General features: G+C 42.6%; 1 protein-coding gene across 3 annotated transcripts in view; it reads right to left on the reverse strand.

The window, feature by feature from the left end:
- The window catches only part of NSMF (NMDA receptor synaptonuclear signaling and neuronal migration factor), a 323292-nt gene that overhangs the window by 209568 nt on the left and 97854 nt on the right, over positions 1-15870 (reverse strand). For all 3 annotated transcript variants that reach the window (XM_069609794.1, XM_069609796.1, XM_069609795.1), the window contains one exon: positions 3563-4132. In XM_069609794.1, the coding sequence (XP_069465895.1) occupies positions 3563-4132 (570 nt within the window). The remainder of the gene's footprint in view (positions 1-3562; positions 4133-15870) is intronic.

The raw sequence follows: 15870 nt of genomic DNA on the forward strand, positions 1-15870 counted from the left end.
TAGCAGGGCACGGGCTGTTGTTACTGTAGGAACAAGACGACTCTATGCAGGCTGGCACATTGGAAGCCTCAAGAGGTGCTGAACCTTCACAGCCCAGGGCATGCTCAGTACTGAGCATGGCTGGGTTTGTAGGCCACCTCCATTCATGCCTTACGTTCTGTGGCAATCTAAGTGCCATGGCGAAAATCAGTGGGCAATGTGAAATGGCCTGGTAAAATCTAGGGCTAATGTAAATTGTCATGGTGTAAATCTTGGGGCAATGTAAATGCCATTAGGAAAATCAGACGGCAGTGTGAAGTGGCATCGTCACCTAAGGGGCAAATGTGACATAGCATGGGCCAATTATGGGCCATGTGAGTGCCATTTTTCAATTCGGGAGAAATGTGAATTTGCTTGGACACTTCTTGGGGCAATATGACATGCCATGTGCCAAATGTGATATGGTATAGGGCAATTCAGTGGGCAGCGTATATGCCCGTTTGCCAATACTCTTGGCTGTGGCAATGATGCATGCTGTTACTGAGGTTGGCTTCACCATTTTCTCTGGGCAATGTAGATTACATTTTCTCTAGAATATTGTGATACAATTTTCGAAACTACAGTGCCGGTGTTGGCCCGGGAAAGAAATGATCATGCCAGAGTAATAATGTGTTAGATGCTAGCATAATAATGGGTTTTACTTTGGTATTAATAACATGGCTTTGTTGGGACTGACATAATGTTCAGTCTGCAATATAGAAAAACAGCACAGGAATGGATTTTACTGGAGCAACACAAGAATGACGTTGTTGAGACTGGTTTCATACTTTGTTGGAGCAAACTAGACAAGCACCAAAATGTGCTTTACATTGACATTTTTCACTTTTTTGATGACCGATTTTCAATATAGAAAGATATTCAGATGACCTTTAAATGTCTACTTGAATTAGATAAGTGCCGCCAGTATTTGAAGGAACTATTGTGCACTTTAATGATGTTGTATTACTTGTACATCCATATTGATATTGTGATGACATATTTAACCGGGTGTTATTAATTTGCCAATTGTAAATAACAGCACTCGCATTTGTGAATTTATGGACTAATTGTGAAATATATATGATTCTGATACTGAAACAGTGACAACTCAGGCATGTCATTCATGGGGAACATAGATGTTTTTGTTCCGCAAAAAATCGTAATGGCAGTTTAAAAAAGCCATTCCACTGCTGCACCAATGAAACACATCATCGTATTAGTGTGAGAATGTCTTTTACTTTGGGAATATTGTGAGACATTTTAAAAAGCGTGATAACAATTTCCCGCAGGCTATTTTTATGCCAGTACCATGAAGTGTTTCACTGCAGCAATACTGGAATGGCTTTCTTGAGACCAGTATCATCACTTTCTGTGGTGCAATCTAGACAATAATATCGGAATACGTTTAATGGGTCAACACTGGCATGGCATTTTTGAGACTGGGAATATAGTTTTTATTTATGCAAAGTAGATGAGTCGACATTGCCCCCACAAAATTATGACATAGCACTGTTTGTCCAAAAAACACATCATCATGCCACCATGGTGGTGGATGCTATGACACCACTGGCATAGTATTTGTTATTTTGCCATCATACTTTTCTGGAGGCAATGGAGATGGCAGTATGATAATGTGGCTTACTGCAGCAATACTGTCATTTATGTTTTCTAGGGGTAAGGTAAATACCAGCATAATGATGGAACCGGCATGGACATTTTAAGGCTGCCACCACATATTTCTGGGGGCAATGTAAATGTGTCCACCTGGCCCCCATAAAGTTAAGATGGCAGTTTAAAGTAAAGTATTGTTGCCCCAGTAAAACAGATTATTAAGCTGTGATTACCACTTTTGTATTGGGGAAACACTGATGTTACTTTGTTGAGATTGACATCGCAATTGTCTTGGGGCAATGCGGATGCTGTCATGATATCTGCACAGAAGCAGCATTGGCAAGCATGATACTGTTGAAACCGAAATTACATTGATAATATGTGATTAGCTGGAACATTGCTGGCATTGCTAAGTGGGAATTGATATGGTGATTTTTAAACTGAAAGAGTGACATGTGAAGGTGAACTTTAGTGTATTTAATAATCTGGCACGTAGTGGTAACACCTCTGAAGCTAATTCAGATTGTACATGTATGGCCTTGTAGTTCTGAATGCATTTATTAACTAGCACATGAACAATGATGTGCATCGAGGAATGAATCCCTCAGCCTATATTTAAACAGGGTGTTTGTCTACTGGCATATGATTTATGATTGGCACTCTTCACTGTCTAGTGTGCATTCAGTGTTTCTTTCAGGCACATGATTTTCTGATGGACACATATATGATATGCTGAGCGAAATGCTCCTGTGTACTGTTGGTGACTTCGCATCTGAAAGATTGTAATGCTTGATGTGTTTCCCTAAAATACCTATGATAAATCATGTGCAATTCTTTAAAAAAAAAAAAAGGTTTGTTTTTGGGGCGGGTGGGGTCATGTTCAGTCACTACACGCCCTCACATCAAATTGGTGAAACTATTCTCGCTCCCCACCACTCTAATAATGTACCTGCCACCCCTATCAGAGACTGAAAGGCAGCACGATGCAGGCATACAGGCATACACCATACTACCTGGCACTGATTCAAGTTGGGTAGAGCCTTTTCCACAAAGTGAGTCACAATAAGCTCAAGTTACAGTGTCTGCAACAAAAGGCAGTCCTATGCTGAGATGAGCTGCCAAAATTGGAGAGGAGCTGCTCAGGGATTGGGCGAATTGTGGAGGATCCACGCAAATATTTCCCTGTTTACCTTACCCCAAAAATGTGTGCCCCAGATGCATTGCCCGTAAGCTCTTGGTATGCGGATATACACACTCTGAGCCCGATTCATGGAATATTTGCCCTGTTCAAAGTGACTTTGCACTGGGCAAATATTCCATGAATCGGGCCATCTGTGTCCGCCAGCTTAAGGTAGAAGTTGCAGGTGTTATACTTGTTTTTTATATACATGCAAAGAGAAAGGGGTTGGCTGTTTTTTCTGGTCCAAGTTATGAGGATATGGATCTTTCACTAGGAGCATTTATCAGAGTGGCTGTGGTGTAGGACATTTTGAATGGATGTTTCAAGAAGGAGGCTGTAAATGTTGTGCTGTCACTTTGTCAAATGGCAGTGTCTTTAACACGGTATGTTATGAGAAAGATAGTCAATTCTTTGGAAATGTTCGGGTTTTGAATAGTGATAAGCTCTTGATTCGTTCTGGACTTTCACTAAAGTTGAGCAGTTAACCCACTTACAACATGATTCATAGCTTGAGTAACACTTTAATCTACAAAACTCTTCAATCTTTCTGACTGACAACACTATGGAGAGATGAATGCAACAGCAATGCCTTTGTGAGAACCTGCCCCTTAGATATCGCCTCCTTTTTCACTGGCCAAGGAAAAGCCCCATACCCTGCATGATCTATGTCACAGTGCTTGTTCTCTCCCTGCTTCCTGTCTGACTGGGAGCAGCACCCACCCCACACCCACCCCAGATTACCCACACACTTACCAGATACTCGATCAATGCTGTACATACGTTCCAGCTTCTTCCTACGCCACCCTGACTCACTGGACTGATGCTGCTCCAGGTCAAATGAACGCTGGGCAGGCATGGCTGATCTGGCACAGTTTGGGCAATCCTTAGAGTTCTGCCGGCTGCCAGCCCAGCTCTTGGATGGCCTTGTGATGTTATGCGAGCTCCCAGAGCTTTGCAATGGCTGTGCCAGCTGGTGCTGGTGGTGCTGGTGGTGGTGGTGGTGATGCTGATGGTGGTGGTGATGGTGGTGGTGGGGATGATGGTGCTCGTGGGGGTCCTGTTGGTGCTCCTCTTGCCCCCCCTTGATCACCACCAGCTCCATGCTCTCGTTCTCATGGTCTGACAACAGTGGTCTCTCGCCGGAGATGGTGTAAACCCGTGGCTGGGGCCCCTCGCTCGGGACCAAGGCCTCACTGTGCTCCTCTGAGAAGCTCCTCTCAAATTTGCTGTCCGAGATGAGGGAGAGCCTGCGCTTGTGCTGCGTGGCTTGCTGCATTTCAGGGGAGTCCTCCTGGCCAATGTACGAGTCAGCTAACAGGTGATCTGAAACAGAGGGGACATGCTCGATTTTTATCTCTGCGCCCTTGGATGGAAGACTTTAAGGGGTACACTTGGGCTAGAGCACACCCCCTTTAAGTTTGTGAACGCTGGAGTGATTACAAACTCCAGGTCTCTATAGATAGGCATGTATGCATTTCAAATATCTAAAGTTTAGGACCCCCAGAAAAGCACTTAGTGTAAATGAGTTGATAGAGGATTATGGCAATTATGTCAAAATGTCTTCTCTAAAATGCCGAAATTAATTACTTTTACTTAAAATACTATTAAATAATAAAGAAACGGTTAAAATGATGAAAGTAAAAGGCCCATTGAATCTTAATTGATTGAATGAAGAATGTCGAAAAACGATTATAAAGTCTTCGAGCAAAAATCTCTAAAAGTTCTAAGTATACTACAATCAGAAAAGTAAGCAAATGTTGCGTAGTGCTATTCAAATCCCACTTATCAAATGGAGAATTAAAGTAATAGAAATTACATATCATTTTCTGACAATTTATAAGAAAGTTTGTCAAGGGATAGCGTTTAGAAACATGTTTTTTAATCAAATGTATGGGTACACTTAAAATAGTTGCCTGCTTGTCACATTAGAAGAAGTGTTCATGGCATGAAGTGTACTGACAAGGTTTCAGGTGTGTTGCAAGAAGTGAGCAAAATATGTGTTTTTAAGTGCACTACATTTCTTTATACAGCTGTGCAGTCTAGTATTTCAGGAGGTGTCAGAAGGGATCTATGTGAAAATAGCGACTTTTTCACTGCAGGGTCGAATACCTCGAATTTAAAACAATGAATTGTAGGCATTTTAAAAGCAGGGGAGACCCCCGCAACTTCCCCACCCCCCCCCCTCAATTTAATAAATATCCCTACCCAACCATCCATCTATTTTTGTGGCTAAATTCGCAGTTTTAACTTCAAGGTTTTCTACCTCGCAGTAATGGCCTGAACAGCAATGGCGTGATACCGTCAGAAGGGCACTTTTAAAAGAGCCTGCCAATACAGAGCACTGTCTACTGCGTCTCCATGCTTAGTTCTGCGCAGCACTACTCAGTAGCACACAGTGATGGCACTGATGTGCCATCTAGGAGGCTAAACGAACTTGGACGAAGTTATGAGATGAGCGAGTGTAAGGTGGGGATAGCGGGAAATGATGCTCTAGTGAGGGCAAAATAGGGTCATTGGGGGGGAGTGATGGATGGTTGCGGGGGTGGGTAGCGGTGGGGGGAGGCAAAAGGGGATCCACCATTACAATTTTAAAAAAAATGCAGTAAAAATATGTCTAATAGCTAATTTTTTCTTTTTTAAACAAATGTTTACGGCTGTCTTTTTCCAGCATTAGAATAACTACACTTTTTTGTTTTGTTGGGCTTTTTAATTTCGTCATTCAAATTTTCTTGAATGTTTTAATTAAGCTTTTTCTAAATTTGTCCTTAACACATGGATCCTGGACACTTTTGTGTTCATCTATAGCCAACATAAATTGCCCATCCATAAAAACTCACAACACCAAACAGAATAACTCATCGACGTTGAGTGCCCAGCGCCTAGGAACAGAAGTCGCATATTGTGGCCCCTCGGCCTTTGCCACACCTGTGATGCTCTATGGCATTTTGGGGAAAGAGATGACTAGCCATCAAGGGTGGGGAATCAGCGGGCACACTGGTTGAAATATATACCCAAGTGCACAGCACTGAACTCATGCCCGAGGGCACCTGATCCATCTGCGATAGAGATACATTGCCCTCCACTCATGAGAGACATGCAGGAGGAGTGTGGTGTGGCGGCAAGTAATTATACCATAAAAAGGGATGACATCAAGATAAAGACTGAACTCCGGATGCTGAATGAAAAACGTAGTAGGGTAGCTGGGAATAAGCATTCTGGAAAACAGAACCTTTCAGCATATATCCACAGATGTAGCAGAGGCAAGAGGCAGTGGCCGTCCTTTAAAGAGTCATCTGTTATGTATTGGTAGGTGTAGTGTGGGGTTAAATGGTGGTATCAGGGATGGACGCATTTTCAGAATATTCAGCGGGTGTGACATGCAGCTGGTAATAACAACTGTAAAGAAGCAACGTCTGTGTATTGCTGGGAGTGATGGGGTGACAGGGAGTGACAGTGCTCAACATTGGTGAGCATAACCTGGGAGACTGGGAGTAAGTTCTTGAAACAGAAGCTCTGCTCTACGTGTACTTGTTTGTGTAGTTGAGGCGATTCGAAGGGACAGTGATCAAAAGAGAAACCTTATGCGCCTGATTTACAATGTGTTTTTCAATGGGGCTTTTCCATTTAAAAATGCGTTTGCGAGGCCCTATATGTTCTGGTGAGTGTAGTTGAGGGGATTGGGAGTGACATAATCGAAAGAGACGCCCTGCATATGGTGTTATGGGTATCAAGCCACATCTGATAGTGACAGTGCTAGAAACAGACTCCCTAGATATACTGTCGGGGCAGCTGGGAGTGGCAGTGCAAGAGACAGACCCCCTGTGTGTATTGTCTAGTGCCTCAGGAGAAGCTAGCAGTGAGTGGGAGTGTCAGAAACAGTCTCCCTTCATGCATTGGCAAGTGCATTAGGGGCAGCTAGGAGTGAGCGTGGTAGAAACAGACTAGCTCCATGTATTGGCGGGTAAGCAGGGGCAGCTGGGAGTGCCAGTGCTAGAAATAGTTTCCCTACAGGTATATTCAGGTGCATCAAGGGAAGCTAGGAGTGAAAGTGGTACAAACAGACTTGCTAGGGGAAGCTGGGAGTGGCAGTGCCAGAAATAGGTTCCCTGCATGTATGTTTAGGTGTATAAGGGGCAGCTAGGTGGGAAAGTGCTAGAAACAGACAAGCTACATTCATGGACAGGGAAGCAGTGGCCGCTGGGAGTGGCAGTGCTTAAAACAGATTCCCTACATGTATATTCAGGTGTATCAAGGGCAGCTAGGAGCGAAAGTGCTAGAAACGGACTAGCTACATTGATGGACGAGGGAAGCAGCAGCAGCTAGGAGTGACAGTGCTAGTAACAGTTTCCCTACATGTATATTAAGGTGCACCACCGTATGCTGGGAGTGATAGTGCTACCAACAGACTCAATGTGTGTATTGTCAAGAATAGCAAGGGTAGCAGCGGGCGAAACAGTGAAAGCAAAAGCAACACCCTCCACGCACTCACTCACATAGCAGGCACACCAGGGCCAGCTGCGGTGAAATTAAAAAAAGAGTGAATCTTCATTCTTTCCATTGTAACACCTTTCTCAGAAATGTGGATGCGTTAGTTCTCAATGGACAGAAAGATGTCGGGTCTCGTGGTCTTTCATCAAACTTCCATTTGGAAAGGGGCACTCTAGCCAAGTTTTTTTTCTTATCTGGAGGTCGTGATTACCCACAACCTAACTGGAGATTTTTATCAGCCCACTGGGGAAACAGATTCTTTTCTAAAAAGTCACACATTATTGAGGGCCTATCATGATTCTGAGCAGGGTTAGTTTGTTAGGACAGAAAATACAGGACATTTTAGCCCACTCCTGTACTTCAAGGATATGTATTGGATATGTATTGGAGTCGGATCGTTTAGCACACAACAATCCAGAAGCCCAGCCTCCTTCCCAGATGTCCCGCCTTTAGCATCGTGGTGCCAGCCTCGACCTTCAGAAATATGTATATACTGGTGAGGACACAGAACATTATGGACTTGGTCTAAGAAAAAGATATCTGTGACTAGTATTTCAATGCTAAGCAATTTGGGGCTCATTGGACAAGTCAACCTAGTAGAATGCTTCTAATATGGCTGCTAAATAATTCAAAGTGACCATTCCCTGGAACAATTATGCTGTATAAAGCAACCGTAAATAGGGGATTCAGTCAAAATGACCGAATCCAAATGACCTACGCCACTAAATTACCGAAAATAGATACTAGTAAATATCCTACTGACTAAATGTCCGTAGGATATTTTGTAGTATCTGTTTGGTGGTGTAGGTCATTTTTTTTCGGTTGAGTCGGAGCATCTGTCTGCGCAGCTATCCCGAAACAAAACAAAAAAAACGGCTTCAGGGTTATCCTCCTCAACACCACGCTCACTATACTATACATTATACCCCCTGCAGCTGACCCGACTCAAAAAAATAGGCTGCAGGGGTTGAAGGGGTATACATTTCTCCTCTGGTCATTTCCGTTGCAGTTATTTCTGCCGCAGTAAAACAACGCTAATTCTAAATAGGTAGATGATGACAAGGAGTATTCAGAAACTGTGAGAATAAACATTGACAAGATGGTGTGACCAAGCACATGCAGCATGCCCATAGCTGAGCAGCTGCAGCCAGCTTCTTGCTACGCTACGCTGGACAGCATGCCTCATTTAAGCAAGGGAATGCTGCCCTAAAGGGTGAACCTGCCTGAATGGGCCAAGTACAAGCAGTAAAGCTGGTGACACTACTTTTAAATAAGAATAACCACTATTTCTGGCTGTTTTCCGTGTTCTGTTACAGAAGAGAAAGCAACTGGCCAGACTGTAATGCAAGCTGTCAACAGAAAATCAATGGGATCACACATTAAGGGAACAAAGAAAGATAGATAAAAAACAAAGGGGGCACAAATTAAGGAAATTACCTAAACAAATAAACATAGGTGGCAAATTAAAAATAAGGAGCAAAAACAAAGGGGCAAACTTAAAAATGGCGTAGAAAACCAAAATATGTCAAAATGAACAAAATATACAAGACAAAACAGAAAAAAGATTAAAGTACAAAATAAGCTCCGGACATCGTAAAATATAAATACATGGGAATCTAGGGAGAGACCTATGGACACACAGGAACAAAATACATACAGATAAAGGAACATTGGAGGGATAGTTTATTAAGGAAGGCCAAGTGTGAAAGGGATGGTGACATCTATTTTCATCAGTACACATTCTTCAGTGGAGTTTCTTATTTTGCATATTGAACATGGGCTGCTACAAAGCAATAATAAAAATAGGAAATGGGGTACAAAAGTGCAGGAAGAGGAATGGCTAGCTGAGATGTACAAAGTTGAACTGGTTGGAGAGAGTAAGAATGAACAGTTGTGATCATAATGTCATGCTCTAGGACAGGGGTCTGCATCATGCGGCTGTCCAGATGTTTTGGACTATGTCTATGATCTCACACCATTGGCTATGTTGGCAAGAGGTGAAGGGAACTGTAATCCAAAACATCTTAAGAGCCAAATGTTACAGACCCCTACTCTAGGACATCTGGGGGCAGGACATAGACTCCTATGACTAATGTCAGGTGATGCAGATTGAACCGCCTGTCGTGGATATTATCCTCATGATGTTGAAAACCCTGCGTGCCGAAATGAGAAGCTATGTCCTTCCCATGAGTGTCCCTTGTGTATCGTTTTACTGTAACTGTTTTGCCAGCTATGTTTACCGGAAATAAAACGTTTAATGAAGAAAAAGTAAAAAAAGAATGAAAAGGGGGTCAGGAAAGGGGGAATAAAAAGAGAGGAAAAAGAAATTTTAAAAAATTGGGGCACGCACAGTAAAAATGTCTTTCGATGAACAGAGCAGTGAAGAAAATACATGGATACGGAAGGGATAACAGAGAAGGATAGGGTATGTATTAGGAATGAGAGAGGGTTAATAAAAAAACGTTCTAACCATCTGGCTTTTAGGAAAGCAGTCAAGACTTTTCTTTTCCAATACGCTTTTGCTTCCCTATACTAGTAGTTCTGCTCTTGATGTTTGCCTTGCCTTTCCAGCGCCAAGATGCCTACGGTGACAGTGTGCTTAAGACGTATCAGTAACATAACATAACATAAGGGAGTGAACGACAGGATGAGCCAGGGTGGGCTGTGACATATTCTGGAAGAGTAAGAGAAAAGGGAAAGTTAGAACATGTTTGTGAGGCAGTGAGTACGTTTTGTGCAGGTTGTGGAAGTGCTGACAGAAGGTGAAAGTGTAGTGTGAATTGAAGAGTAAGAGGAATGAAATGGTGGGGTATGTATGAGGGGGAGTGGTAGATGGGAGTGATGGATGGAAGGGAGGGTGGGAACTAAAGGCTATGTAAAGCTGTCTACAGGGGGCGGGTGGCATAAAAAAAATACCCAGTGGTCATTTCAATGCATTTTTTCATTGTGTTTTCGTTAGTCTTGATAGTAGTGTTGTAAAACACAGCAGGGGTTTGAGGAGAGTATAGTGTCGGTGGAAATCAGGCGGGGGGCACGAAAGGGTGTGAGAAGAAGGAGACTAGGGAACGCAGTTCCACTACTTTTTTTTACACTTCGGCCCTTGCACACACTGCAAGGTCAAAGAGAAGGAATTAATGGGATTTGTGTTGAAAGGAGGTGAGAGCCAGGAAGAATGAAATAAGTATTGTTAGAAAAGTTAAAGGGTGAGACGTTTTGAAAGAGTGAGAAACAAGGGAAAGATCCAATCGGTTTGGAAAGGGAAAGGAGCACGAAGGTTAACGCATGTATTTGAAGTGGTGAGAGAGAAAGAAAAGCTGGTACGAGTATTAGACAGGAAAGAGAAAGCGGTGTGTCTTGACAGGGTTATTGCAAAGATTTATGATGTTACAGGCGAATACACATTTTTGCACCATCTTTGCTTACAATGTAGCCAGATTGGATGATTAAAGTGTAGAAATGGCTTAGCCCGCAATCTGGTGCTGTTTTGTTTTTGGTAAGGATGTGATGTCTTAAAGGTGAATAGACATCCCGGTTTTGCCGGGCCATGGAATGTCCCGGAATTCGGACTTGTTTCCTTCCTGTGTTATTTAAAAAACCCATCCGGGTTTCGCCCACATTCAGCAACAATTCATCATGGCATCCTTAAACTAAATGATGATATTTGCAGTATGGAAATGTATATACTCACTTAAACCACATCTCTGTCATCCAAGGAGAGCCTCAAAGCCCCAACCTTTCAGTTAGTATCTACATGCATTAACTGTTTGTGCAACTAAGACTGCTTGGGAAAAGAAAACATGGCAAGGCCTGCAGTAGGAATCAGAGTAAATAAACCTTTGATTTTAGCGGGCTCACTGTCAAGTCACACAGTTTTAATCAAAGAGCAGTGCATTAGGGGGAAATAATTTACTGATGCGTACTACGAGGTGGGGAAGCATGGTGGGGCATTGGTATGGGGTGGACATGGCAGGGATGAGGTTTGGGTAGTCCTACTTTTATGTGTGTGACCAGTTCCAGTTTTTTATTTAGAAATGTCGGTCACCTCAGATGTGTTGCATCACTTGCATGTGATGAGAGAGAAGACATGTATTGGAGCGGTTGAGGGAACAGAAGCGGGGGACATCAATTGGAAGGGCTGAGCAAAGGGGAAAGCAGGGAATGCATTTGAAGGCGTGGTAGATTAGGTAAGGATGGGGCATCTGTTGCATGTGCTGAGAAATAAAGGAAGGTAGGGTGTAAAAGATGAGGGAGAAGGGAAGTGTGGAAAAGGTGTTCGACCAGTGGGGGAAAACAGGAGATAATTGACGAGGGAAAAGAGAGCAGGGATGGAAAAAAGGGTATCAGGTAATAATGTCCCCCATACATAAAGTCACCGGGAAAAGCCATTGGCGACATTATATATGGTGACATTATGCTAGGGGAAGGGTTGCGGGGATGTCCCTTGCTCCCCTTAAAAAAAAACAGAGGTAGTGGGGGTGTCCCCTGCATGTTAAATGTAATAATGTCTCTGCAAAAAACAGCAACTTTTTTGTCAGACGACATTTTTGCGGGACATGATTACATGTAACCAAAAAAAGGGGGATGGAAGGTTGCGTTAATAAAGTTGCTGCAAAGATGTATTAAATCGAATGAACACGAGATTAAAACAAGACAGCTTACTAATGGAGGTACTGACAGCAGGATGAATTAGAAGTAGGGATGACGAAAACAACTTAAAACTGAATGGCAGTGTTAAGTGATTGCCACAGAAACAAAAGGGAGATAAATAAGGGTTGTGGAAATGATAAAGGAACAACAAATGTTAACCTTTTGACAGCTTTGGGGTGCTGGTGTGGGGAAAGGATGAGCAGTCCGTTAAAAACTACTTAATGGTGAACTCAATTCAGACTTCTGGTTCCCCCTGCTCTATCATATCCTACATTGTGGTTGGACGCTGGGAAAGTGTTGTGAAATCTGACGCTCTTTTAATCGCTCAGAGGCACGTCGTGAAGGAAACAAGTGCAGTAGGAAAAATATTTCACCCACAAATCGGTCATTTCGCTAATCTTCTAGAATGATTACCACTCTGGTGCCACTCGTGATGGAGCAATTTACTGCAGGAAGAGGAGTGAAGTGGGCCACTCAATGTCGCCTAGACCACACCAAACGAACAGTGCCATTGAAAACAAAGTGCATTTTAACCTCTATGTAACAATGGGATTAGAAATGGATTAATGACAGGAGAAATCTATTGTAGTTAGTAGTTCCAAGAGATCAGATTGTTAAATCATTGGGCCCAATGTGAGGCAAACACAACACTATCATCTAGTGATGAGCTCTGAAAAATAACTAACGCTGCTTCAATATCCAATAGCTATACAGGGTTCAATTCTAAAAATATGTAAGTAGTAGAACAGGGGTCTGCAGCCTGTAGCTCTCCAGATGTTTTGGACTATGACTCTCATGAGCCATCTCCATTGACTATGCTGGCTAGGGCTGTTGGGAGTTTTAGTCCAAAACATCTGGAGAGCAAAAGGTTGCAGACCCCGGCTATAGAAGACATACTAAGGCCTACAGTTGTTATAAAGCCGTGGATGTGCTATATTAGGAATCAGCCACTCGGGCAAGAGGGATGGCTTCGCCAACATAAGCAGCACAGGATTTGTCTAGAAATTAACCCGAAAGGTAAATGGATAAAAGTATTGGCTACAATTAATTGGTACGCAAGGAAAGACAACAAATATGGGTCTTTACCAAATCTACACCCCAGATCAAAAGCACAGAACACTTCAACCCCCCCTAGTGGGCGTCTAGCATGTCCAGCATACAGCAGCATCTTCACACAACACCTCTGTCCTGAATTTTCTATCACCTTTCAGATCTTCCATCTATCTGCATTTAACATTTCTAAGTCCTTTGGCACATCAGATGGAGGCAAGGAAGAAATACCCTCAGACCAATTGCATATCAGAGTGGCAAAGGAAGAACCTTAAGACTCATTCCATTTGTAACCTGAAAGTTCTCAGTATGAACAGAGTGGATGTGATAGAGGGGCCCGAGACTCCTACCATTTGTGGCTTGAAAGTGCCCAGCAAGAGCTGGAAGTAAGAATGGCATAAGGGAGACCATAAGACTCATTCCATTATGTAAATGAGAGATCTTAGTGAAATCTGAAAGGGAGAGATGCTCACACTCATTCAAGACTACTTATAATACTGCAGCATCACTATAACTGTACAACGACTTGTAAAATACTCCGACTTCCAAATCTTACCTGGAGCACTGGGTCCACAGCTACAAAGGACCAAAGAGCAGCACATCTTCGATCTAACCCAAGCTCTCACTGAGCTCTGGCAGATCAAAAATGAAACGAGACTTAGGGCTTTTCTACTATCACTGTCACTCACAGATCATACTAAGTGCCCTCATGCCACAAATTTGACTCGTAATGATTGATATAGAAGTGGGTAAGCTCAATATCATTTCAAATTTTCGGTGAGTCAATCACCCATAAAGATTGAATAGTACATGCACAATGTATATATACATTTATGACCAATACATTTCCTCATATAATAATTTTTAGATATGAGAGACTAATGGAACTACTTTCAAGACCCTGGCAAGTGTTCTGTAATATCCCAACTGAAGGGAGAAACATATACTGTTAAAATTGGTAACAGATATGTGCTGCATACCACACTGGACAGTACAGATGCATAGCTTTTCTTTAACTATTTAGGAATGTAAAGATGGATCTGATACTCAGCAGTAATTAGGACTGCATACAGTATGCATGGGGATTGAGACCCACATTATGGGACACATGAGCTACAGGAATGTAGACACATCATTCTGTTATGAGAGCACTGTCTAAGTGAATGTTGGGCAATATTACTCGCTTTTTAAAGCTAGAAATTGCTTTTCAAGTGTATATATATGTTGTTTGCACTGTGTCCTGTTTATATTTTGTCTTAAATTATGCACTTTTTCTTTTATGTCCCTATCTACTTGCTCATTATTCCTCCATCACAAATGATGCAATTATGGTTTGTATCATTCATTGTACTCACTGTGGTGCACATAAAAGATTAGGGTGTGATGCCATTTGTTAGCCTTGATAAGGACCAGTGGTCGAAACAAGTGTCGGCTCGGGCTGTGATTTCCAAACTTTTTGTCTAACATTAGAGGACTTCTTTTTCATTCACTTCATGTGGAAATAAACGGCAGTGGATGTAACGCTGTAACGCTGTTTTAAGTATTATTTGCATTTGATAACATATGGAATAAGCACAATCATTGGGTACAGACTCTCTAATCCTCTTCTATTCAGTCTGAGGTGTAGTCTTGCTGCAGTATTTTGGATGCGTTGGAGTTTTTTTGTGAGGTGTTATGGCATTCCGTGGTAGAGTCTCCTTGCGTAGCCTGGTCTTGATAATACCAAGGAGATGATTGCAAGGGTTCTGTGTGGCAAGGTGGCGGTAGGGGAGTATCCCTCTAATTAGTCAAAGGATGTAGAAGCATTTTTTTGTTATTCTGTTGACTTGTGGTTCTAGTAAATCTGTTGTCCATGAGTAATCCCAGGTTTTAATTACCGGTTCCCATGCAATGTGGCCAGCTCAGGTGTGCGTGTTCCGTTATCCTCTGGATAGGGTCATTATTTATGTTTTGGTCTGGTTTAGGTTGAGATTGTTGATTGTCATCCAGGTGTAATCGTCTGCGTAGTTGTAGGCAGTCAGTCCATGGGGTTGAATGAGTTTCATTATGGGGGATATAGAGGTGTTGAAGAGGAGTGGGGAGAGCTAGATCCTTGTGGTACAACACAGGTGATGTTTTTGGTGTTAGATGTGAATGGCGGTAAGTATGTTCTTTCTGTTAGGTTGGTGAGGAAATATTCGAGACATTGTAGGGTGGAGTATTTTATGCCACACTCCTCAAGTCTCTGGATTAGAGTTGTGTGTGTGATTGTGTCGAAGGCGGCTGATATGTCTAGTGGTATGAGGGCCGATTGAGTGCTGTTGTCTGCTATTGATTTTAGGTCGTCCCATATGGACAGAAGTGAAGATTCTGTTCCTCTCATGGGTCTGAAGCCGACCTGGGAGTGGTTGAGGGTTCTGTTGCTTTCTACATGGTTGAGTAGTATTTTGTAGATGTGGTTCTCCAGTAGTTGTAGTGGTCTGTAGTTGGAGAGGTCTTCCACATTTCCTGTTTAATTTTTTTTAGGAGGGGCTTAATGTATGCTGATTTCAAAGTTTTAGGTACTATTCCCGTGTTTGGGAATAGGTTCATCAGCAGCTGGAAGTATGATGCTGGTGTTCTGCGGTTGATGATTTCGTTGAAGATGCTTGGTGGCCATGGGTCACTATGAGATCCGGCAAGGTTGGTGTCTTTTATTAATTTGTTGAAGGTTTCTTTGTTTATAAGTTCAAATCGGTCGAGTGTTGTGGTAGTTGGTGGCATGCTGATTTCTGGTGGTTCCGGATTTGTGTTTATTGTTGCGTGGCTTGTGTCTATGGTCTGTTAAATTGCTTATAGTTTTGTTCTTAGGTGGTTTCTGATCTTGTCACATAGTGATTGTGATGGTATGGTGCATT

The sequence above is a fragment of the Ambystoma mexicanum genome, chromosome 8, assembly GCF_040938575.1.
Source record: "Ambystoma mexicanum isolate Mex_15411 chromosome 8, UKY_AmexF1_1, whole genome shotgun sequence".
NCBI lineage: Eukaryota > Metazoa > Chordata > Amphibia > Caudata > Ambystomatidae > Ambystoma > Ambystoma mexicanum.